The sequence below is a fragment of the Macrosteles quadrilineatus genome, unplaced genomic scaffold (assembly GCF_028750875.1).
Source record: "Macrosteles quadrilineatus isolate MER2022 unplaced genomic scaffold, UCM_ALF_1.0 Scaffold_3__2_contigs__length_128488019, whole genome shotgun sequence".
NCBI lineage: Eukaryota > Metazoa > Arthropoda > Insecta > Hemiptera > Cicadellidae > Macrosteles > Macrosteles quadrilineatus.
In genome coordinates, this window is record NW_026542596.1 from 101,367,217 (window position 1) to 101,392,457 (window position 25,241).

Consider the following 25,241-nt stretch of genomic DNA (forward strand, 5'->3'; position numbering starts at 1 on the left):
AGTGGATACTAAACAAGTACTAACAATCATATGATTTTAGTAGAGAAACTTTTCTATTACGTAGTAAATTCTATGCATTAGTGACCTGTCATTCTATATGCAGGTTTCTTTTCTAATGCTTGAAAAGGTTTCTAAACACCTGATCACTGTGTTATCACAAAGAAGCATGTAAAGATATAAAATTGGATTTAATGTAAAAAATAAAGAAAAAGTCTTGTGAAATGTAACGAGCTAATAAATAGTTTTAAAATAAAGCTATTAATTTAATTGAATAATACTGTTCTTTACAATAATTAGGTACAAGCTAGAATAACAAGAAGGTTTATGTTGTCATGTGTAGATGATAAATGGTCCTATAGTAGTGGAATATTCCAGTTTTCTGGATTGCGTAAAGATCAATCAGATTGAAAAGTTGATTGCAACTAATGTCAAAATTAATTACATAATGGTCACATCGAGGACGTAGAAATAGCAAATGCTTGTTCATTTTGTTAACTTTAGTTTTATTTCACACTTTTAATTACTAGGCCTATACATTCAGGTCAATATAACATGTAAATGTAATTTTCCATTTGAAATTGTTACTAATTGGATTCGTTTCATAAATTACAGGCTGTTTGCTATTTTTAGCTTTAGAAAATTGTTTTTGTGCAATTGCAGTTTCCTAAAAAATGTCTTAATGATCAATCAATTTAAATAACTAGTGCACCTGTTGCTCGAATTCGAGCAATTGCGAAGTATTACAGGCGTTATTTCAAAATGAATAACAGTCATAATTTCTGAAGACATAAAAGAGTCAATTCAAAGATAATGTAATCAATCATTCCACTCCAGTTATCGAAACTGAAAACTACCGCTCTTGTGTGTATCATGTGTTTACTATGGACAGCTGTTTTAGTATGCAATTAATAACATACTAACTTGGGTTTATTTGTCTGTTTAAGTAAACAAAATCTCTTCTTTATAATAATTACATTGGAATTTTGATGACTTGTTGGGGCCCGAGGGCTTTTAGTACATGAATTGGTGAAAGAGGGTGTCTACACATAAAATACTTAATTTTTACACATCGTTTGTAAAAACTCGTCCATAATTAACGGAGGGGTAGTGTTTCGTAGAAATCGCCTTCAAGTATTATATACAGGGTGATTACTGGGAAACGCATGCTTTTGACTTTCGTAGTACACAAGGAATATCGTTCGACGACGGCCGGAAGTTGTTGCGATGTGTAGGGGGAAGTGTGCAGTTTCAATTTTTGCCAAGATGTGGGATCTTGAGCATCGTATGTTTGTCATGCGACGATATTACGCAAATGGTGAATCAGTCACTCAGAGTCAGCGAGACTTTCATACACATTTTAACATTGCACGGCATGGCGCTACCCCTGATCGTAACACGATATTGCGTTGGATACATAATGTAAAACTCAATTAGATCTCTGCTTAAGAGAAAACCTCCTGGACTGGCAAGGACAGTTCGTACCCCTGAGGCAGTTGAAAGAGTGCGCCTTGCAACAGCTCAGAGAGTCCTAGCCGCGACGGCAAAACAGTGACTCCAGTGATTCCACAACGGTACCTAGACATGTTGGAAGAATATTTCTTGCCGGAACTGCGCCATCAACGTGTACGTAATGACATATGGTTCCAACAAGATGGGACAACAGTCCATACAGCTCGCATTAGAATGGAATTCCTTCGGCGAACATTACCTAAAAGAGTTATCCCACGTTTTGGTGGTGTCACTTGGCCGAGCGCTCACCAGGTCTTAAAATTCCAGATTTCTTTCTATGGGGATTTTTTAAATCTAGAGTTTACATAAACAAACCAAAAACAATACAGGAACTTTAAGAAGCTATTCGCCAGGAAATCAACGCCATTCCTAGAGATATGTTAGCAAATTCCGTAGAAAGTTTTAAGGAACACCTCCAACGCTGTATCAAAGCAGAAGGCGACCCGTAAAATTATCAATGTTCTCTAACCACCACGTTAGAAATGTAATTTTTAAATGCTAAATTGCAAGTAATTTTATTCTGAAATTGCATATTGTGTACACTGTTTTTCCACTCATAAATAATTTTTTTGCTCTGAATTACCTGAGTACTCGTTATTTGAAAAACATGCGTTTCTCGGTAATCACCCTGTATAAGGATTGATACCCAAGTAACAATAATTAAAACTTTTTCGTTTGGTATGAATGAGTTGGAACCTTTTTTTTACTTTTTGGACCTTTTCTTAACGACATGAATCTTTGAAATGCGATGGGAAACATGACAAGTGCGCAGAGGTAGAATTTTAGGCTAAATTTAAGAAATCTTTTATGTCGCCACCTTCCATTTACACAAGATAGTTGATTAAACCGATTTGTACGTGTCAAATCATCTTCAACCCCATCAGAGCTTCTACAGTTTCCCACGACATAATCCGACGGGGGCGGAACCCAAGGGTAGAACCCAGGTGGTGTTCCGGGTATTACCCAATTACTACTCTCTCATTTACAAGATGAATATCCTATCATTATGAGAATCTGTGTTGGTTTACTATAACGAGGCGTACAATCAGGTCAGTGTGTCTTGAAACCCTTCCCATGACCACTGGATTTGGTCGGACACCACCTGTTTATTAATTTACTTTTTTGAAATATGAAAAATAGGTCGTCTCAATGTAGGTTGTATTTTTCTCACACCGTATGTGGTAAAAACATCTAGATAAACAGCTTTATCTCGTTTTTGTGCTTCTTTTTCTCTTCAAACAATCGATGATTGATTTTGAGCTTCTTCATATGCATAAAAACAAGCAGCTGATTGTCTGCTGTACCCGACTTTTGTTCTTATCTCCGTATTGCAGCATCTGCCGCCGCGTCTGAAGGAGCCTTAGAAAAACGTAATTGCATTGTACAGGGGATGAGTGCATTACGGCGAGGACAAGATCAAAATTTTTGGATGAGAGAACGCGGTGAAGAGATAAGAGATTAGGATCGGAGATACCGGAGATACCACCTGCGGGCGGGTCTTGTGTAGGGCGGCACATCAGGCCGTAGTGGGGGGTAATCCTTTATTATGTCGGTAACGTCAATAGTGGTAATGTCGGTAGGGCAGTATGTCACGTATTAGGAGGTTGAACTAAGGTTCACTATACAGATAGCAACTTCTTAGTTGTTAACGTAACATTGATACCAATACGTCAAGATTGGTTAGACAACTCTGTCATGTCGGTATTGCAGTACACCAAGGGAAGGGATAGAGAACTGGTAGAAGCAACGATAAAAAGCGAATTGTTTATATCGTTGGGTAGAAGGGTAGGATAATATAAGACATAATTGGAAGTTAATCTTAAATTAGGTCGTTTTATTTTGTCCTTCTTAACGTAAATAATCGAACATTAATATTTACGAATAAAATTAATAATTTGTGCAATAAGAAGTGAAACTAGTATAAACAATTACCGAACTTATACAAAAATATAGATCATGTGAAATGTCTAGACCTCCAAAATAATCAAATAGAATATTTACATGGTCTGCCAAACGTTTGTTGCCTAATGATCTTGCTTAATAGTGTATATAAATAAAATTAGGGTTTTAACTATAAGTAATAAAGAAAGATCTTTTCCCCCCCGAATTCTTTTATTATTTCTTTTTTTGTATGTAATCCTTCTAATTTATTGTTGAACTGCATTACAGTATGTATACGATTATTTTTTAAAAACTAATTTACTTTCTAGTGATTTTTTCTCTTGATTATGTGTTGCATTTTCTCTTGATTGGCGTAAAGTCAATGGTGAATTGTTATTGAACGTTAACTAACTTAACTTTCCTATTGTAAAAGTCTGACTTTCAAGCCATCATGGTGGAAAATTCAAGCTAATTAATTAAATTTCTTCTAAGTTTTATTTTAATTAGTAAAAACTCACAGCATACGTCACTAAATGCATTCAAACGGGGTTCATTATAATGAATATTTTATTCTACAAACTAATTAAATTTACTAAACTAAATTTAGCTTGTGGTTACATTTCCAGTATGTTTTGACCTGCATTTGACCAAAATAATAAAAGAAAATTTTGTTAACCTTAATTTTATATTGTTATATATTTTCCCCTGTATCATTACTTTTCTACCAAGGATGAAATTAGAGATGGTATGGTGCAACTGCGAGTTAGTTATCATACAAAACTGAAACTCAATAGTTGGACTTTCTCTGGTATATGATATGGGGAAGGCGAAAAGTTGCATAATCACAGTTTAATCAACTAACTTACTTTCCGACTGTGCAAAGACAGAATGTAGGCCAAGGACAAACATATGATTTGTACATTTTCTTCGTGTTTCATGAATTTTTGCATGTTTTCTATCAATTTACTTAATAGTCTTTTGTTGTTGTAAGGTTTAAAAAAGATAATAGACTGAAGTATATTTATAAAGAATTTTCTACGGAATCAGCGTTTTTTTTACTTTCTTTCCCTAGATACATAGTATATGGAGAAAGTATCGTTTTCGCAAAAACTTTCGAGTTTGAGTTTTGAGTGGATGTATCCATTTGGGAACCACACTTTTTGTCCAATTTTGATAAAATGTAATATGTAGGTTTTTTTCATTTTTTTAAATTTTGATTTTTAATTCTGATTTTCCCATAAAAACCCATAAAATAACGGAAAATCGGACATTTTTCGAAAATGGCCCGAATGATTTTGATACAAATTCAGTATTTGTATTCTGAACAAAATGGTACAAATTCTATTTCCGTAAAAATTACGGTTCAAAAGCTAATGTAACTTATGTTATTTTCCCATAAAATTACAAAAATCGGATTTAGGAAAAACATGGTTTCGACTAAAATTAATGTGTTATGGTCCTTATAATTCTAAACAAAATAATGCAACCCCCATTACTGTAACAATTACTGTTCACTCCCACCACTTACCCATGACAAAGGTTGTTGATAAGCTTATGAGAGAAAGTATGTGTCAGAATGCTGATACCGTTTATTTTATTAATCTATTTGATCAAAAGATTATTGTCATACAAAAGTTTAAGGTAATTATCTTTTAATATTTCTACTTCGAATTTTTCCATCCTTTTTAGCTCTTAATTTACGGCTAAATGGTATTCATACTGCATTCGTCAAGTTTATAATTGTATAATGTGTATCACCTAGCATGCCACGTTTACACTGAATTCCGTTTAGGTAATATTTCTTGATAGTTGTTGATATCATACAAATTCCTTAAAGTTATTGCATATTGGTCCAAGTTACCGAAACCAATAAAAATATGTTAGTAACAAAAACTACTTATAACTCACTTATAACATATACTAAATCTAATAAAATAAATTGTTATCCGTGATTTGGTGTTATGTGATAATACCAGCAACCACTGAACGTTACAAGCTGGTGATAACGGTGACCTGGTAAAGTCAAGGCTCTGCGGTTATTGATCCCTAATTTATACAAAATTCTTTGAAAATTTCGTTCGAAATTTATGATTTTCTTAAACTGTTTAAAGTGTGTTTAAAGTGTTAAAAGTATGATTTATTTCACGTAAAATAATATTAAGTTAGTCTTGTTTCTAAATCGATAATCAAATATAGATTGTAAAATATACATTTTACGCTGATCGAATGAGTGTTTTAGAAATTTTTCATGATGAATAAATAAAATAAAAATAAATTTAATTTGATTCATTTTACATTGGTTCTACTTTTATACGGTTGGTCTACATATATTTAAATACATAACATTTAATAATGAAAACAGAAATTACTCAGCCGTAGATAATTTTGAACTGATTGGAAAATATACATTGTTTCTGTATTACCTCTGACAATTCGTTTATAATTTTCACTGAATTAAATATTACATTTTCCTTTTTCCTTAATTAAAAAGACAATAGTAAAAAAAAATATAAGTCCATGTTACAGTACTACTAAAATCATCCACTTTGAAGTATATAGTCTTACTACTACCAAATTCTTTTTTTTTTGGCACGTCGAAACTCAATTTTTTACTTTACAGTTTTTTAAATTACTTTTTACCGCGTTTTTTCTCTACCACACTACATAAAAGCATTGGTTAACGCACCTTAAAAGCTATGTAAATGGATGTAAAATCCATGAGACTCTAGTTACCGGGCTTAGCCTCCCGCGGCGGTGACGGTTAGCTCATCATCAGCTTAACATTTTTTGGAAGGGTTGAAAAACCGAGATGCGCCAAAAACTCAGGGTGGGGCCCGTCTCTGGGGTGAGGGATGCAAATTTTGATTTGAATATGTGAGATCCTCGGACGTGAGCTGCCTAAGGGACGCGTTTTCGATACGGACGTCATCGAAATGGAGCGATTAAGTCGTCCACCTCTAACCGCCCTAGTCACAACAGCCGGTCATATTTCCTACTTTGTTATACAAATCCGTCTGTTTCCCCGCTAATGATAGGTGATCGATAACCTTAATTGACCTATTTGTTGCGCTCCGCTGACTTTCGGGTGAGAACTGAATATCATTTGCGCTCCGGGATTTGTCTTTGTCGCTCCTTTCTGCACCTGAATTGATCAAGCTGTCATTAGTCAAATGCTAATGTTTTGGAATGGATACGTGCATAGCAAGAAGTTGAACGGTGTGTGAAGTTGATAATTTTATAATATTTTAAGATCAATTAGTTTGATTAAATTCAAAACATGACTTTAAACTATGGAAATAAGTTCGAAGTATGTATGCCTAGGCACTATCTATAATTTGCTAGAATTTTATCATTTTATCAAATGATTAGTCTTACCTCTCTCCTAAATATTCTCAACTAAAATTTTAAAAATTATGTTAAGTTTTCACTGAAATAAACCAAAATATTATGTCTTAATGAACAACTTTTCAAATCGAATTGCACTTACTGTATACAAGTGACAACATTTAATCAGCTTTGAATGTTAGACAACTTTCAGATATAATAATGAAGGGGATTAAAGATCAGTACAATGCTGTTACGTTTACCATGGAGGATGGTTAACAATGAATACCTTATTTGCTCATTTTAGAAAATCGCGATTATTTTATTTGCAAAGTAGTGAAAACCCACAATATCCAATACCGTACAGTCGAAATCTTTGGCATATATAGATAAAAATTATATTTCATGTAATAGTACACCACTTTTGCATGAAGCGTTGTAGCTCTCCAACAAATAAAAAATCTTTCCTTATAAAGTCAAATGTTGTACCTGTTTGGTCAATGTAAAGGTTAACTTCGTGATCGAGTCCTCATTTCCTATTTTGTCATCACAATGACATTTATTTAGAATGTGGTTTAGAATTTGACGATTGGGATATTTCAGATGCACTTTTATCGTTTAAAGGTTAGCTGTTGACAATGGAAATGCAAAAAGCCAACTGGAGCAAGGAGTTCGTCCACTTAGTGAGGATCTGAAGTAGCTCTCTCCAAAAACCAGGAGACAAATCCCCAAAAAAGTTGTTCCTGAATCCGACATCACGCCCGATTTAGGCTTTGCATGTTAGGGTTACTTTCTCGTCCAAGGGAAAGTGAAGGCGTTTCAATGTTTCTGGAATTATTTGCATCCGCAGAAGCTTCGCGAAACGTAAAAAGTAGAACTGTTAAATTCATCCAACATTAAACTGGTTTCCAAGTGACTATGCAATTTTGCATTGAAGCTTGTAATGTTTTTAGGTGGTAAAACTCATTCTGATTAGTGGAAAAATACCTTTTCGTTGTGGTAGTTCGTAAATGTATAATATTCAACATAAATCGAACCAACTAATGTAGAGCAATTTGACTGATAAGTGGAATAAAAAAACGTTTAATGTTTAAACAGCTATGGTAGATAAAAAAAAAAACTAAACACCGCCATACTTTCCTTCCATGCCAACCCTTAGAGTTTCTGGCATAAAAAAAAAACTTAAAATATTAATTAGACAACCCCTTGAGCGTATTATGAAAATTGTCATTTTATTTCCCACATCAATAACTTAACTCTACATATTTTATAATTTACAACCTTTTTTTTTGTTTTGTTTGATCTATAGTAATACTATGGTGGATAATCCCTCCACGTCACAACAACAGTACTTAGTTTAGTATGATAAATATTTTGTTGGCATCACTCACCTTACTTAAATCTACTCACACTGTCTCAAGTGATTTCAATAAAGTAAGCGATGCCCAACAATATTTATCATACATGAAGTATTAACCTCACCTAAGATAACATGTCGTTTAGAAATAGCAATTAGTTTCTGCTAGTAAAAGTTAGTGTACTGATACAAAAACCACCAACATACAACCATGTACCGATCATATATTCCTCTAGAGGTTAATCATTGTATAAGTCAATCAATTGTAAAGTTGATAATAGAAACTCTAGGCCTTTATCATAGGATAAGAATACCATAATTCAAAAAACAAACTGCCTCAGTTCATGTGTATCAGTTTACTTAATTTACCTAACCAAAAAAGCCAAGATTCCGATGATAGTCTGGTCCTATTCACACTACGTCCCGCCAAAAACGTGATGTCACACCTCACTCACGCATTAGCCAGCTGTGACCTTGCCGCCAAAATGTGAGAATCGAGGAAACCGAAAACGGCCATGGTCAAAACGCACCGACGTCCGCCGTCCGGCCCACATTCGTGAACTCAACACCCGGCAATGCGTTAATTAAATTATCAAATTTAATTGGGGACGTGTTGTTTCCCCTAGAGAAACGCAGGTTCCACCTCAAGCAGCTGTAATTATATAGTTTTGAACGTCCCGTATAACTGACAGCTTTATTTAGCGGTTAGAGGCCCAGAGAGCGAAATAACTGTTTTGACGAGTCGAGGAGTAGGTTTAGTAATGTGAATCCTAAACATGATTTAGATTGAATGTTGTGGTAGATGTTAAAATCAAGAGTGAGTTAGGTTGGGACTTTGGTCACAGAAAACGTACTCTTTGGTCTTGAAGGCCCTGGTTCAAATCCCAGCAATGCCAATGTGAATATGTCGTAATGTAATGGATTGGAGTTAAGATGTAGTTTAAATTAATAAAAAAAATGTAATTAAAGTGAGAAGTACTTGCTCTGTAATGTAGAACTCCGATGGGTGCCGCTGGTGTGTATTTACAGTACACCACTCTTAATACTTAACACGAGAGCGAGACTTAAATTATGGAGACGATGGTTCAATCTTCACCGATCACTATTAACTTTTAGCATTACAATAAATCAGTTCTTGTAAAGGATACAGTCTTTCTTCAGGATACTCTCAAATTATTAGATGAATTACCTTTAAGAGCGTTCAGCTTACATGTACTTTCCCAAAACACCGACCTAAATTTTAATCTTTGATGTCAATCTAAACTACTATGTCATCAACGAGAGGCTATAGTTCCTATCAAATCACTAAAGAATATGTTACACTCGTACAACAAAACACAATCAAAAGCTGCTCAACATAAATAACACGTCACAATTACAATTGAGTTACCGTGAAACAAAAAGACAGAAACATAACCTACAAATAATGTCGGACGCGATAATCGGGTTTAATTCGGCGTTGGCGCGAACGTTAACGGCGCGAGGCTATGTGTTCATCAGCTGGCATTGTAATTATCAGCTGTAAATATCAGCTGATTGGTGATAAACAGCTGAGAGCTCCAGATATTGTGTCATTAGCACGGCAGATAGACATCGCGGCTACTGTAGCCCTACTGTGGTTAGAGAATCGTAAATACGCCGTGAAAATACAGCCTCCCTGGAGCTTGAGAGGTTTCTTTTTGTTTTGAGATTTGGAGCTGGAATAGCGATTAGAATTGTGTTGTATTGTTCCGGATACAATCCTGAGAGAATTGTGAAACTATTACGTTGCAACGATTTATCGATCTATTGGCTGTTATCTTTCTTTAATTTATTACTGTATATACATTAAAATGCTATTTTAATGGAAACGGATAAAACAATTTTCCATTTAAAAACTATTTACAAAGATCATAGGTAACTGAAAAACATGGTTGGTTGTGTTCCTTCCTAGACCAATGGTAAAATCTCTTTGTCAGTAATTAAAATCAAATTACACACCGTTATTGTAACCGTAGAGCAAAAAGTCTAAACAGATTAAGATTCAATATAAAGAAAACTTATGGACTCGGTAATAATTACTGGGATATAAACTCTCTGAGTGAACCATAAATGACCAGGTAAGTTCAAAAACAAGTTTCAATTAAATTAACATCTATTATGAGTAATTTATTATTTCATAAAATAGATTAACTCAGAATTATCGTTATGCCAAATTAATATAACATTTTGTCTTATTAACGAGTTATTTAGTAAACCTAGTAGTTCATATTAACACATCAACTGTAAATAGAAAACCGCTTCCTTCAATCTGTCAGATTTACAGTTGAATTCCTAGATCCATCGATTGACACGGACAGTCAGAATTAATTTTATGCAACAGCTTCTTAACGGAAGTTTGGTTTTTTAGGAAGATCTCCGACAACCGCCGGATCCGACGACAGCGACGGGGAGAAGCGAGAGACGAGATTAGAATATTTTATATCCGTACGATTAATTTGCGTACATCTCTCATTTATCTACAAGGACAAAGCGAGGATTACCATCCGTTCGTTACCGGAGAGTTCCCACAGATACGAGCGTCCCATTGGTCGTCACCGTCAAAGACAAAAAAGCGACCCCACACTATTAGGCAAAACATACACACCCAGCCAAACTTCCTTTATTTCAAACGAATAAAAACATAATTTGCATGCTTAACCCTCTCGAGAACGGCTTAGGATGTTTTTGTGATGCACCGCTACCTGACAGACGGGCTTAAAGACCCGCAAGAACAATGTCGAGTCTAGTGAGAAAAAACCTGCATTTGCATCCAGTGTGACCACACCACCCCAGGCGAACAGGTACGGCAAGGGTAAAAAACAAACGGGACGACTCAGTAGGGGAATCCTTCATTAATAAAGTTGGGGTGAAGTGTAAACAAAAGAGTGACTATCATCCCGCGAGCGCTTCTTGAGCTACCTTATTGTTCTACGCAGCACTTTGCATTCGGACAATACCGGTTTGGCATATTTAAATACGATACGACCTGTAATAAAAGCGGTTTAATTATATAGAGGAGGATCTCGGTCTAGCATTGTTTTCTACCGGTTTTTGCATACCAACGGATACTGCCACTCAGGGGCGGTGAGAAAAAAACGAGGGAAAAACTATGGTTTTTACGCGGGCTCGAAGGGTTGGGATTTCATGCACCGTTGTATGTCGTTGAACGTAACGTATATACGGTTGTACGGTGACCATGTGTAACCGACTAACTTACTGTAAATTTATTCTAACGACAGAAAACTAGTCATACAAGTAGTTAGTAAATTCGCAAAGATTCCATGAGTGAGCTGACAATTTATCGATTAGAATTATTGAAAATGTACATAAATTAAAACAAAAGAGGACAATACATAAACAGTAGGGTAAATGCGTTAGTATAATTTTCACGTAACGCAGGAGAATATATTGTAAGATTTGCAAAGACGTCACTATTTAGTAGAAATTATGATAAATCTGTGAACAAATGCGGAAACTCCCAATACCCTGAAACGCTATATTTCAATTTTGCACAACTACCACAACGTTGACTACAGGAATTTAAAATTCTCTCCCGTTTTCCATTAGCAAAATGTATTCCAACAACCCCTCATGAAGATATCACTATTGATCCGTCATGTCTGACATTGAAGTGTTCACATCAGCATGCCGTGAGACAGAGCCTAGGTAGTCTAGGTACGCCAGCTGTCGTCGCTCAGCAGGCGTCCATGGCCTCACAATGATAACCGCATGTTTGAATATTGATGGCCGATTGGTCCTAATAGCTCATCGGGCCGCAGTGACAAAACAAACAACTTGGGTTCCCAGCCACTCCACCAACCCTTGCGACACTTTGCATAAAATAATATCAACACTGGGGCGAAATCGATCCCCAATAAACCAGTTGCGAAATGTGTGTAGGAATGATCCATGGAAGATAATTCTACTTGAATATATCTTGTTGTTTCTTCTATTCAAATTTAACCTGGAAGATATTTTTGTCTACTTACTTCTGCATGGAAAAATGTCTTGTATTCCCGAACAATTGTTTAATTAATGACGAGAAAAGCTCTGCTGAAAGGTTTTGCTATTAATTGAAACGAAGTACAGTATATTTGAAATAAAAAGAAACACAGGATCTGGAACCACTTCTTCTAATTATATCTATCTAATACGTAAAACGTTCTTCCAAAAATTGCAGGCTGCACATATATGACGCACATTATTCTATTCGTCGCATTTTCCCCCATAGAAAGATCAAAACAAAATAAAATGCGTTTCAACAAATATTAGAGACAATTTTTGCAGTTTATCCAATAGTACATCAACAATTTGTTTTAACATAAGAAGCTAGATTGATCAAGCATAGGCCTATACATGCACCCAAGGACTCACTCATTACGTAATGTTTTTCCAGAAAATAAAGAGAATCAATTTGTAGAAGGTAAACAAAAAGTTGAACAACCTCACAATCGGCATTCCTGTTTGGTACAAGAACCTGCTGAAGAACAAGACCGAGAGGACTTCCTTGCTCTTGACCGAAGAGCAGGTTTCATTGGAAGAAAGTGAAGCGGGGCCAAGGTTGGGTTATGGCAATGATCGGGAAAGTTCCAATGTGGGACATGTTACACAACTTTACCTGTTCCGGAAGAAGCATCATTTGATTCAACCCGCCTTGGTCTTGAATAGAGCCACATTCTCGAAAGCAAGTTTCATTTGGCTCTGCAAACTAGTTCCCAAGACACGGTCGTTTGGCACACAGTTGCAACGATACGGGTTGTCTACAACTTTAGCGGCAATTCTAGATAGGTCAACATGTGTTGGCTGCGTTTATGTGCAATTCAAGGTACTCCGCATAATGTGTTGCTAGGCAAGCTCAAGACTGCAGCCTTCAGTGAGACATTGATAACGGACATGTCTCAAACGTTCAAGACGTTAGGGAATAAGGAAAACCAACCGACATAAATCTCAACGGTGCGTTGCATTGAAAATAATTGCTACAGTAAAATTTAGATGCACGATAATCTGAAGGTCATCTAGAATTATTTGTGGAGTGATTTGTGTGCGCTAAATGTTCTAGATGAATGCTGATCTTTAAATTGTAACTTTTGATTTACAATCGAGAATTTGAAATATGGTTTTAATATTTACACTATTGATATTTTTGCACAAGGACTCCATGTCGTATGTAAATAACGATTGCATTCAATGTACACTTATTATTGAGATCAGCTATACATAGATTGCTTAGTCACGAATAAAATATATGTACAAGATCAATTGTATGATTGACTTTTTTTACCGAGGATACATTGATGTAATAAAAGCAAGTTCTCTATTATTAAAATGTGTTCTAGGAGATAACCTCAAGAATTCCCAGAAACTTCAAACTACGTTTACATTCAAGATACTTTATAGTTCCAATTATATTGTTAGTTGTTTCAGCTATATTGTCTGGGTCTCTCTGAGAAGAAGTGGTATTCCCGCAGGTGCTATATCCCCAAACATTTGCTGCTGAGTTAGAACATTTTGATTGACTTTTCGCAAAACTGCTTACCTCCACTCCTCCGTTCCACGCCATGTAGTGGATGCCATCGTGATGGTTGGTGCCCACGTTGTTCATGTGCTCAGCCATGACGGACATCCAGTGGACGAGGTTGCCCTGTCCCTGGCCTCCCGCGGGCCCTCCACACTTGCCGTGGGCCCCGGACACCCCGGCACTACCGCCGCCGCCGTGCTGGCCTCCCGCGCCCTCCCACACGAAGGCGGCCTTCTGGAACATACCAGCAATGAGTTAGCAACATGGAAATAAATACGTTATGCAAAGTTTGACAGTCATCTGATTAGCACAAGGAAATGTGTCAAAACTCTATACAGAAATTAGGTAAATTATCGTTAAAATGGGTTTATATTAGTTTGTTATCTTATAAGTTCTGGTGTAATAGATTGGTGATGGTGAGGTCATGAAAAGATTAATTTTGATATAGCACAGTTTATCCTTTTTGTTACATCCCTTTTTGCCCTTTTTGTTGTGTCTAAGTCGATTAAGTGTCACGTACTAATCTTCGTCTTCTATGTTTACAGAACTTAGTGGAACTTACTCTTACTGCTCGTGGCATTTTATTCATCCACAGAAAATATTATTGAATTCTGATATTTATTTGTGTCCAACCTAATACTTGGTTTATATTAAACCATGTGTTGTTTGTTTACATTCAACTAACAACATGTACACACACAGCTTGTAACAACAAAATATCTTGACACTTGACAAATTCCACTGCTGTAGTAAGAATTATTAAACAGCTGGGTTATTATATTTTCTCCATAAGAAATACATTAGGATTTTGATGGCCTGTGAGGCAAAGCCCGAGAGCTTTTATTACAGGAATTGGTAGAAGCATCGTCTACACAAAAAATACTTAATTTTGACGCATCGTTTGCAAATCCGTCCATTATTACCGGAGGCGTAGTGTTTAATTATTAACACACATTTACAAATGTCAACACTCTTACCGCGCCGATCTGTCTTTTCCCGCGTTATCGCTTCCCACAGTTCGCGCCATCGCACCACCGCCTCCACCGGGCCGTGGACGTGATCGCGCTGACAGCCCCTCGGTCCGCTGGACACGACGTGTCGACCGTCCGCAGTACGAAGTAATCGGAGTGGACAACTTGCAAATAAGCTGCGATATATCATTTATCACTCGGGATAACGAATGACCGCAACACCGGTCTGTGACTGATATGATGGCATGAGCTGTTACAAGAGGGTGTAGAAGGTTGAGAGATGAAAGATTGACGGTATCACGAATAATGTTTTAAGAAATGAGTTTACTGCGTGTAAGTGCTAACTGGTTGACCCGAATGAGATATAGATGTACAAACGACTGCTACGTCAGCAACTCTGGCTTTGCATAAAGTTAAAGACTGACATTAGTAATTTTTGCCATAGTCTTTGGTAAACAAAGGTCAACTCTGACTTTTAAGTACAAAACTGGTATTGGTAATTTGTTCATAGATTTGGATAAATAATGATAGTAATTAGTAAGTAGCATTACACGAGCGATGCCAAAAAAATATTTTAGTAGTGTTTATTCCAAAGCTAGAAACATAGTTTAATATTGTATTAAATTCAACAGGCTCTGATCTTATAATTACAATACAAGTGCGTAAAAAATCGTGATTATAAATTCGGAATAACGTAATAAAAATCAATTGCGATTTACATTTTTCAGCACTTATATTCCCTGTACTGCACTGGCTCACTCCTCAATTGCTTGATTCGTTCAAAGCAAAGGGCTATATGTCTGGGGTACAAACGAAACTTTCAAACATACCACCAATCATGATTTAACTTGAATCCTGTTTGCAAACCATATATAAATCCCAAAGTACCCATAAACTTTTGAGTAAACTACAATTCATACACCCATAAACCATATACTTAAAATGTTCGTCATGACGAGAAACCTTGCCCAAAACTGTATTTCATTATTTCATAAATTGCTCTTTAAGGACGTATTTTTTAAAGGGAACTTTTCATATACCTAATGTTAAAAATACGTCAGCTGTACTTATTTGTATGGTATTCTTTCAATTTTTAACTTATTAAAATCAGGTGTGATTATTTGTTTGTATTACTGCATTCTGTTTTGTTTATTTCAGATTAACTTAACCAATCAATAGTTTTATTAATACTTGTGAAGTCAAACGGAATGAAGCCCGTGGGTAACAGCTAGTTCATTTTAATCGCAATTTTGCTATTTAACTACACCCACAAACCTAACATAATTTCTTTAAAACTTTGCTCTCACACGAAAGACTTTCCATTACTTATCGAACTTTCCTCAATCAACACCCAAGTTTTGCTAAAATATTCGCTCAATCAACCCGATATCATTTCAACTGGACCGAACCGTTAACGATTGACGGAGAAACCTGGAGACGTCCAAAAATCTTGCCAAACGCGAGAAACGTGAAAGGTGTTTAATTGTCAGTTATCCTAACGAGCTGTGGATGGAAAGTCGATGCGGGTGTTTGAGAGAAGTCCACATTATACACTTGTAATTGGCCGGCATCCAGTATGGACAAGCAGGGTACAGGAAAAGTAACAGGAATGCCCTTAGAAGTAGGCATCAAGGCCCTTAATTGATTGCATTAGGCTAATTTGGACAAGGTATGTAAATTATGCACTAGGGCGTTTGGTTGTGCTTTTGGTTAAGTTGTTGAAGAGTTATTAAATTAAATTAAATACATGGGTAAATTATAATATATTTTTCACGGGTTGTAAAGACACCCGTGTGATGAACTTTATTTTTATATTGCACCATTATTTGAACAAACTATATTTTTAAACTACTACTTTCAAACTATGTTTGAACAGAACTAAAATAGTTTTAATTTAAAGATGATGCCTCAAAACTACTTCTTACTTGTTTTCAATTTTATTTCCTAATGTAAACAGTCAGCTGTTTAGTAAGTGATTCAATAGTTTAATCAAAGATTACATATGCTAACGCAACTTTTGCGTTAGCATATGTAATCTTTGGTTTAATCTATTAAGATTGTGTTAGTGTGCATTATACTATCGACATGTCGAACTATTTACAATAAGGTCACAATTAATTACAATCAATTAAACAACCGATACTAGCAATTTTGTTTACAATTAAAATTTGCTACTGAGTTGACAACAGCTGATTTTTACTCCATATGGGCTACAGACTCTTTTAACGCCCTAGGAGTAAAAGTGCTACTTTAGACCCACACCATGTAATTAAAGCATGTATTTAAAACGGCTGTTTTTGTTGCAGTAAGACGAAAAAGATGGCGATGAAGAACTTTGTGTTTCGAGAAGTTTTTGAAGGCCTTTTGCGGAGAGCAAAAGTGATGTGAAGAAATTAGCCTTCAACCGCGGAACAAAAGTGATACAGCCGAAGAGTGAAACTACCACTAACATAGACTATGTAATGATCTTCCAACTCACTATTTTAGAGGCCTTTTTAATGAGGGCCTAAAAAAGACTAACTCTGTCTACGATTTGAAGAGCTCGAAAAAAATTCTGAGACAAATATAACTTCTGAAAGCTTACCTGGAATTAATTAATTATGTCATTTCCCAAAACAATCAGAAACCAAAACCATACCACATAATTAAGCCCATAAAGCATACGAACTATTATAACTGTTTCATGCTCTACTCGCTTCACATATCACTCAAACACAATTACTATAAAATTCCTGGAAGGCATATGGCGTTACTAATGAGAGAAAGAAACCAAACTAGCTCAGAAGCAGGTGCTGGCGTCTTTTGTTTACCTCACTGAGCCGTTTTGAAATTAAACCCCGCATGATCAAGGCTGGATATCGTGCGTAGCATAATGAATTCGACTTTACATCGTCATCATTAAACCTGAATTCCAAATATATATAATAAACTATCACACTCAATAATGCTGGAAAACGTTTGCTGAAGGAATACACTTCGAAATACAAGTGCAACCATTAGCTTGGTTTTAAGAACAAACCGCGAAAGGTTGAGTGTTTAATTTTAGCTTTCGATTTTTCAAGCAAAATGAAAAACTGTTTATATTATTTTCATTCTCCTTTGACAATAAAAGTGGGATTTATGAAGATGAATATTTAAAGCGGGATAATAGTATCGGCTGCTCTTTTTCGTCCTACATCAGTCCAAACCTTTTTAGCCTTTCAACAATTTCATAAAACATATTTAGACTGAAGATGTAATGTTATAAATGGATGTTGCGATTCTCGTGACGTCCTATCATTTAACTGTTTATATAACTATGCAACAGTGGTTAAACGGGCATCCCACTGACTATGACAAACTCGAAGAGTTTCGGCATTATTAACAAAGTCTCAGATTGGTCTTTTAGCAATGATGTTAATAGTTATATTCACTTCTGCAGGGGTGGTAGAAAGCTTGAGGCTCGTGACAAACTTCAACTGTAGGTGTATCGATAAATTGGCAATATGAACAGGTCTTCAAATGAACAGGTCCAAAGAAAATTAACGTATTTTTTTATCAACGATTTTAATAGTTATCTTCACTACTGCAGGGGTGGTAGAATGCTTGAGGCTCATGACAAACTTCAGCTGTAGGTGTATCGATAAATTGGCAAGATGAACAGGTTCAAAGAAAATGAACTGGTCATTTAGCAATGATCTTAATAGTTATCTTCACTACTGCAAGGGTGGTAGAAAGCTTGAGGCTCATGACAAACTTCAGCTGTAGGTGTATCGATAAATTGGCAAGATGAACAGGTTCAAAGAAAATGAACTGGTCATTTAGCAATGATCTTAATAGTTATCTTCACTACTGCAAGGGTGGTAGAAAGCTTGAGGCTCATGACAAACTTCAGCTGTAGGTGTATCGATAAATCGGCAAGATGAACAGGTCCTCAGATGAACAGGTCTTTCAGGTTCCAATGCCCTAATTGTGGCTGGATACTCACTTCAACAAAAAATAGCCCTCGGATTATGCAACAGTGACTTACAAAAACCATTCCGGTCTCGGCACTAACCTACGCCAACATTCACAGTTTTAATTCTAGTCCTCGTTTTTGGTCCTAGTTTTTTGGGAGTACCGAAGTAACGGTAGTCGGCGTAGAGATAGTTTTTTTTTACTCCAAGCCATCCTTTTTGTTTTTGCTCCGTGTTTGTAAACACACTTGTTTTTGTTACTACGGACCGGGCGCCGGATTACTTTTTGCTGCCGGATTAGCGATTGTTGTGGTTTGCTAGTTTGTCGATGATTTAACACGTCGGGGGTTTTTACCTGTGCGACTTTTTATTTTCTCGTTTTTGCTCGGGGGAGTCAAATTGGGAGTTTCGCCTACTTCCAAGCCCCCTCCCTCCCATCAACATTGTTGCTTATTGCCAAGTTCGATCAACAGGTTGTTTGCCTATTCATCAATAACCAATTGGTATCCAATGGAGTTACAGTGACTTTTCCATAATTGTAATTTTACTTTGATCACCAGTAAATACTAAGGAATAATTACCTCCACAGAAATCGAATTCAGACTTACTTAAAAATGTGTAAATACAAAAATATAAGGTTTTTGTATAACGTTTGCTGGGGTTTCCCCTTCATGTTAACAAAATAATGTAGCTACAAAACGGGTGTCTTAAGTAACAAACATCGGTATAATCACATACTGCCTTTACGTATGATACATATACTTATTTTCTTATAAGCTTCATAAGATAGTTTACTATAGATGTTTCACACTAGTTTATTGCCTCTCCTAATCCATGAATCCTCACCCACACTACAACGCTGATCATGCGTCCTCTGTTCAAATATCTGCAAGATACTACACCCTCCTCATCATACTCCAGTCTGCTCTTAATCGAATTGAACACCCTGTGAGAATAGAACTGTTTCCGTGGTACACACATTTCCATCAAATGTCCTTCATCTTCTCCACGGCATTCCCCATATTTCCTAGCCGTCAGCGTATCTGTACCTTCCACCATACCACGATCCTCCACATTCCCTCAGCTCCTAATCGTCTGTCCTACGTCACTTTACCCAGAGCCTGCGATGGGAACGCAACAATAGCCGGTGTTTTCACGCTCCGTTTACCTTCACTTAGCCCCTCGTGGGACTCAATTTATCATTCGTAGATTTTTTCACCTTGAAAGAAACCGCAAGTGTTGACGTCGCTCTTATGTTCACTGTCTTGCAATGATGGCATAATTTATGGTAATTTGTTTTGTTCGTTGATTGATATGTGTTGCTGATTGTATGCTGTTTATGGATAATTAAAAACATAATGTTTAATTTAACATTTTTTGCGTTAACAATAGAGTAATCTCGATCTCAAGACTTAGGTGTTATCAAAGTTAAAATTTAAAAATTTAATATTTTCCTTGGACATAATTCAAAACATAAAATTGGTGCCGTATATTTTTCATCCAATCAACAATTCAAAAATAATTAAAAGTTTTTTATCATGCCTTCGTTCTTGATAGATAACCTTAGTCCACCTTTCCATCATTAAACTAAACTAATTACACTGCTACACTTTACACTTACAACTTTGACAATTCACGATTACTAGCCATTAATTATGAATAGCAAGAATCCAATTACGAGTGAATTTCTACACACATTCATACTTAGCGTTTCCAGCGGTGCATCAATTACTGGTCGGATCATTGATCAAGCCGTCTACGTAATCGCCAACATTATCACAGCTGTCGAATGATTAACTGTCTCGTGAGAAAGGAACGGAAGAAGTTAATTACGCGTCGCCTAGCATCCGTCACCGATCCTCCAGTTTTTATTCAAATCGCCATTGCGCATGCGTTAATTAGTTCGGCGGCGCTGCGCAATCACAGAGCTGCGCAGTAATGTCTCCATTGGAACTGCAGTTGACAAAGGCGCCGACAGATGGCTCCCAATAACTCGGTACCGTCACCCGTCATCTTCTGGGATGGAAGTCGTTTGGCAGATTGGGAAAAGCGGTACCGTAAGCTTTGTTTGTGAGAAGGTATGCCTCCAGGATCTGTGTGATTTTCTTCTGTCAGGTGATTTCAAAAGTCATAAACAAATTGATCACTGTTACGATAATAGTTCTAAATCCAATTTTATGCCAGTTAATACTTGAAGTAGGCCATGGTTGCCACCAAAAAGTCAATGACTTCGGCTATGAAATCTTAGGTAAAACTAAAAATTTGTATCAATCGTTGACGACATTTAGGTTCCGCTGAATGAAGAAACAACTGACAACCCTCCCGTTAATTGATTCGATGGAAATGACCTTCATGTATGGAACAAACCCCTATACCTTGCAGGTGGTCGTTTACATGCACAGGGAAATTTCGATGAATGTAGAGAATGAAAGTTCACACAACCAACAAACAAGACAAGGCGAAGGACAGAACCGAGATGAACCAAACCCCAGATGAGGAGGAACGAGGAATGAAGCAGTGGAAGTGTTAACGTCTCGCAATCAGGCTGGCTGGCACAGGCCGATTGGCGAACAACTTATAAAACGCTAAGGTAAAGTCGTAAATGTAGAATATAATTTTGCTTAGTTTTAATTATGGGTCTAAGGAGGCGCCCGGTGTGCTGTAAACGCCACTGATGACAGGTCTGGAGAGGTAATTGTCTAAACGTTCGTTTCCAAGAGAATTTCTTCATCTAGACCGCGCACTCATAAATCCTGGAGCACGCGGTTAACACTGGCGGAACAATGACCGCGCTGCTGCGGACACGCTGCTCGGGGTTGTCAGGGTGATTTGGGGAAATACAGGCTCAAACGTATCAGAACCATTGTTTTACGTTGTGGCAGGGGTGGGTTTACTTGGCGAAGTTGGGTAATGAGCTAGACTAATTGGGGACAAGTTATCTTCTCTGTAGTACCTACATGGTTATGTTGGACAAGATTGAAAAGTTGAAATCCCTATCACATTCTTTGGGCTGTTTTGGATGATAGTTTTAGAAGTTATTAACTACACTACCAATTTCAGCTCGTGTTATGCTTGGTGTGTTGGGGTATTAGATAAATATTTTTAGATGCATGAGCAGGTAAAGACATTTTTGAGTAGCTCGGACGCTAAATTGTCTTCTGTAGATATCATCTTATTTTGCCATTTAAGTATTTAAGGTACAATTTGACTTGTTAGAGAATGAAGTTTATGAAAAGCTACTATACCACACATTATAAGTACTGTATACTTAAAGTACCTTTAAAAGTCATTGTCCTCATCTCCGGTGTGTTAGCAAGTTTTTTGGTTTGGTCAAAACTATAAATCTTTTATAAACAAAAGAATGACTTATTTATGACAAGATATATTAACATAAATATCATGAATATCTTCCTGATTGCGTTCAGAAACTTTGCTTTGCACTTTGGTTGCTTTGAAGAGGCCTTATAGTAGCCTTGAAGGGCTACGCACCAAACGTTCATGAAAGAAGTAGACACAGATCCCAAAGATTCAACTTAACTCTATCAAGTCCACACTCACTTAACTTTAGCTAAGAAACAGAAGTCTTTTGCTTAGAAATAGGTTAAGTCTTTTGCTAAAAAAATACAGTATATTTTTAAAATATGTAACATATGCTACTGAGCTGTCTGCTTTAAAATATAGTTCTGAAGACTTAAGACTTTGGCGTCAGACTCATAGATACAGTTTCTGTAACTGAGTCTGACGCCAAATCAGATCCTCAACCTTAGTCTTTTTATTCAACTTTCTCTGAATCCTCAAATCACGTATCACTTCGCCAATAGCTTTCTAGTAATTAACCACGCATTAAACACCTCCAGTTCCTCAGACATGATACCACACACGCGACAACCTGGACCAATCACCAGTCTTATCACTTCATTTACATGTAGCTGACGAACTGCTTCCCCAATTAGCCAAGTTATCGACTGCACTTTAAAAGCTCTTATATTTTATGCAGCTCCGTGACCGCCAAGACCAGCAGCCAGGGAAGCGACCCACTTCCAAATTGCCTAATACGGACGGACCTCTCACGAACCCGTTTTTGAAAGTCACTCCTACCCGATCGAGTTCGTTTATTTTCGCGTAATTAGACGCGTTTGTTTTATTTATGTGGACAATGTCGGCCCACATGTCGGGTGACTTGTGAAAGGATCGCGCCTTTCATTGTACTGCACCAGGTGAATGTGTTATCGCGTTTCACTGAATGTGGGAGAACCCTTCAACTGATTACACATTCAATCGTTGAAGCAAATTATTTACGAGTAAACAAGTTGAAATCCACCTTCATCAGAGGTTTTCAGTTTATATGTTACCTTTTACTGAAAGAGATTTATAATAAAGGGGAATTTTCACTTTGATTCAAGTTAAATGTTTATTACTTTTTGATAATGAGTACTTATGTTTGTAGCTTAAACATAATTTTCGAGGAGAAACCAAATCCCTGAACTCCTTTTGCTTTACGAACCCATTCAAATGTACGTTAGTAACATACACACGTCTTAGAGGTTAACTGTAAGAAAGGACAATGAGGTCCTAAGTTCGCCTCAATAAAGAAGCAATTTCATTTCATTTCGTTTCATTTTTTCACGTTTGTTACGAATATCATCAAAATGGTCAGTTTTAGAAAGATTATCGTAACTCCTTACACACGTATGAATTTTGTTTTGTTCATAACTAAAATCTAAAAATTCAAATCAAAGGAGAACTTAGTTACTTATGAAACAACTCAACCGCAAAATCTATATGGACTCTAAATGATTTAACAAATTCGTATTCGCCACTTCAACTTCCTACAATGCATTTTCACTGAAGTGATATACAGTAGTACCTTTACCAATAACAGTTATTTTTTTCATGACACCATATTTGGAATCACACCGATCATATTCACATAGATCTGAACTTGAACCAATGTAGAAGCAGCAGATCGAACACTACAATGTACACAGTTGTCGACGTAGGCATCGGCGAAGGGTTTCTACGGTTTCTTCTGTCAATTAGCACGGACGGCAGTGTATCGAAGGCAGGTATTCCATGACTCTCATTATGCCTTCCCTCACATTCCCTGGTGACTTTGCCGCCACCGCCACCGCCGCGGTAGACAGACACTTGTAAACGACACAGCGCAGTTCACACGTTACCGCTCGATTAATTGAGCGAAATCGAGATACCGATGCTTTCGCGGTGTGATTGAGTGAAAATTACCAACTGTGAACGCCATAATTGGATATAGTAATTGGGTTATGATTAAAGTTTTCTTCAAAAATGTTCTAGTTCGTGCCTTTGCGTGTGTGCATGTGCTTATGAATACACCTCATGGTCCCACTGTTCATCTAGAGCATGTACAACTACTTGCCATTCGAATTGGAAATTAACTTGGAAATTTAACTTCGAGTCCAGTGATGGTTGAACGATAAATTGTATTATTTTGCACAATTACGGGTTTATAAAACCAGCTACCCCCAATACCACTGGTACACCATCCACCGTTATACCAACCGATATACCACACCGATATACCATGTACAACAGGCATTTCTAACCATTTTTGAGACGTCATCTCCAGAGTGGCCGAGGTCTGATACAGTCTGCATCTCTACGGTCTTAGGGTTTACAGCTGGGTTTACTGCGGCGCAAAGGTGGCCATAAAACATGTTTATGACTGCAGATCTGGCCAAATTAAGAACCTCTCTGCGAATCCATTCCGGAATAATTAGACGTCCGGCTTGTTGTATGGTTCTGTCATGGGCGACGAACAAGAAACGTCAACGTCGAAGCTTATTGAGGGTTTTGTAGGATATTTGAAAACAGATATTTAGAGAGAGTTTTTTTAACAATGATTGAAGAGACTTCTAAATTATGACTAATCAGAATAAGTTTCCTGATTTTAAGACTTATCTAAATACCATTCTACCTGGGCTACCGTATCATTTACGGAAAACATTATAGAGATGGATAAACTAAAAGTAAGGTATTCGTGTTTGCCATTAGAAAATCAACCTAACCAAGAGTCCCTAGTATTAATGTAATTCCAAGATTACAATTTATATCATTGAGAGTATTAAACGAAAAGTTATGAAATTCACCATACCAACATGCCAGAATGAAGAAAAACACCGACTATACAATTTATTTAAACTCCTCTTTACACAAATTAATGATTCCCATTAACCCATCGAGGACACTCTATAAATATAGCACATTGATAAAACGCAAATGTCAACCTTGCACATTTCTTACAAGCTTAAACGGCTGTGACTAATCTCAGCACTCAACATCGTCCAGGCGGCGATCATATCTCTACTGACTGATACCGACCACCACGGTACACCGACTACCAGTATTGAATACCGTGCTGACAGTACCGATATACCGATTACATGCTGGATTACATGTACGTCGAAACGCCATCTATCGATATACCAACTATAATCTAACTAACCATCTCTACTGACTGATACCGACCACCACGATACACCGACTACCGGTATTGAATACCGTGCTGACAGTACCGATATACCGATTACATGTACGTCGAGTCACTAACTATCGATGTACCAACTATCATTTACCACCTTCTTATCACTAACCATCTCTACTGACTATATACCGATACTGTATACTGTACCGACAGTACCGATATACCAACACAGACACATCGAGTCACCAGCAATGAGTGTAGGAGT

The 25,241-nt window shown here is 36.8% G+C and overlaps 1 protein-coding gene across 1 annotated transcript in view; it reads right to left on the minus strand.

Annotated features, from left to right (window-relative positions):
- Positions 1–25,241, minus strand: part of LOC128989415 (uncharacterized) — a 123,265-nt gene that overhangs the window by 89,904 nt on the left and 8,120 nt on the right. The window contains exon 2 of the mRNA XM_054411306.1: positions 13,629–13,844. Within this exon, the coding sequence (XP_054267281.1) occupies positions 13,629–13,844 (216 nt within the window). The remainder of the gene's footprint in view (positions 1–13,628; positions 13,845–25,241) is intronic.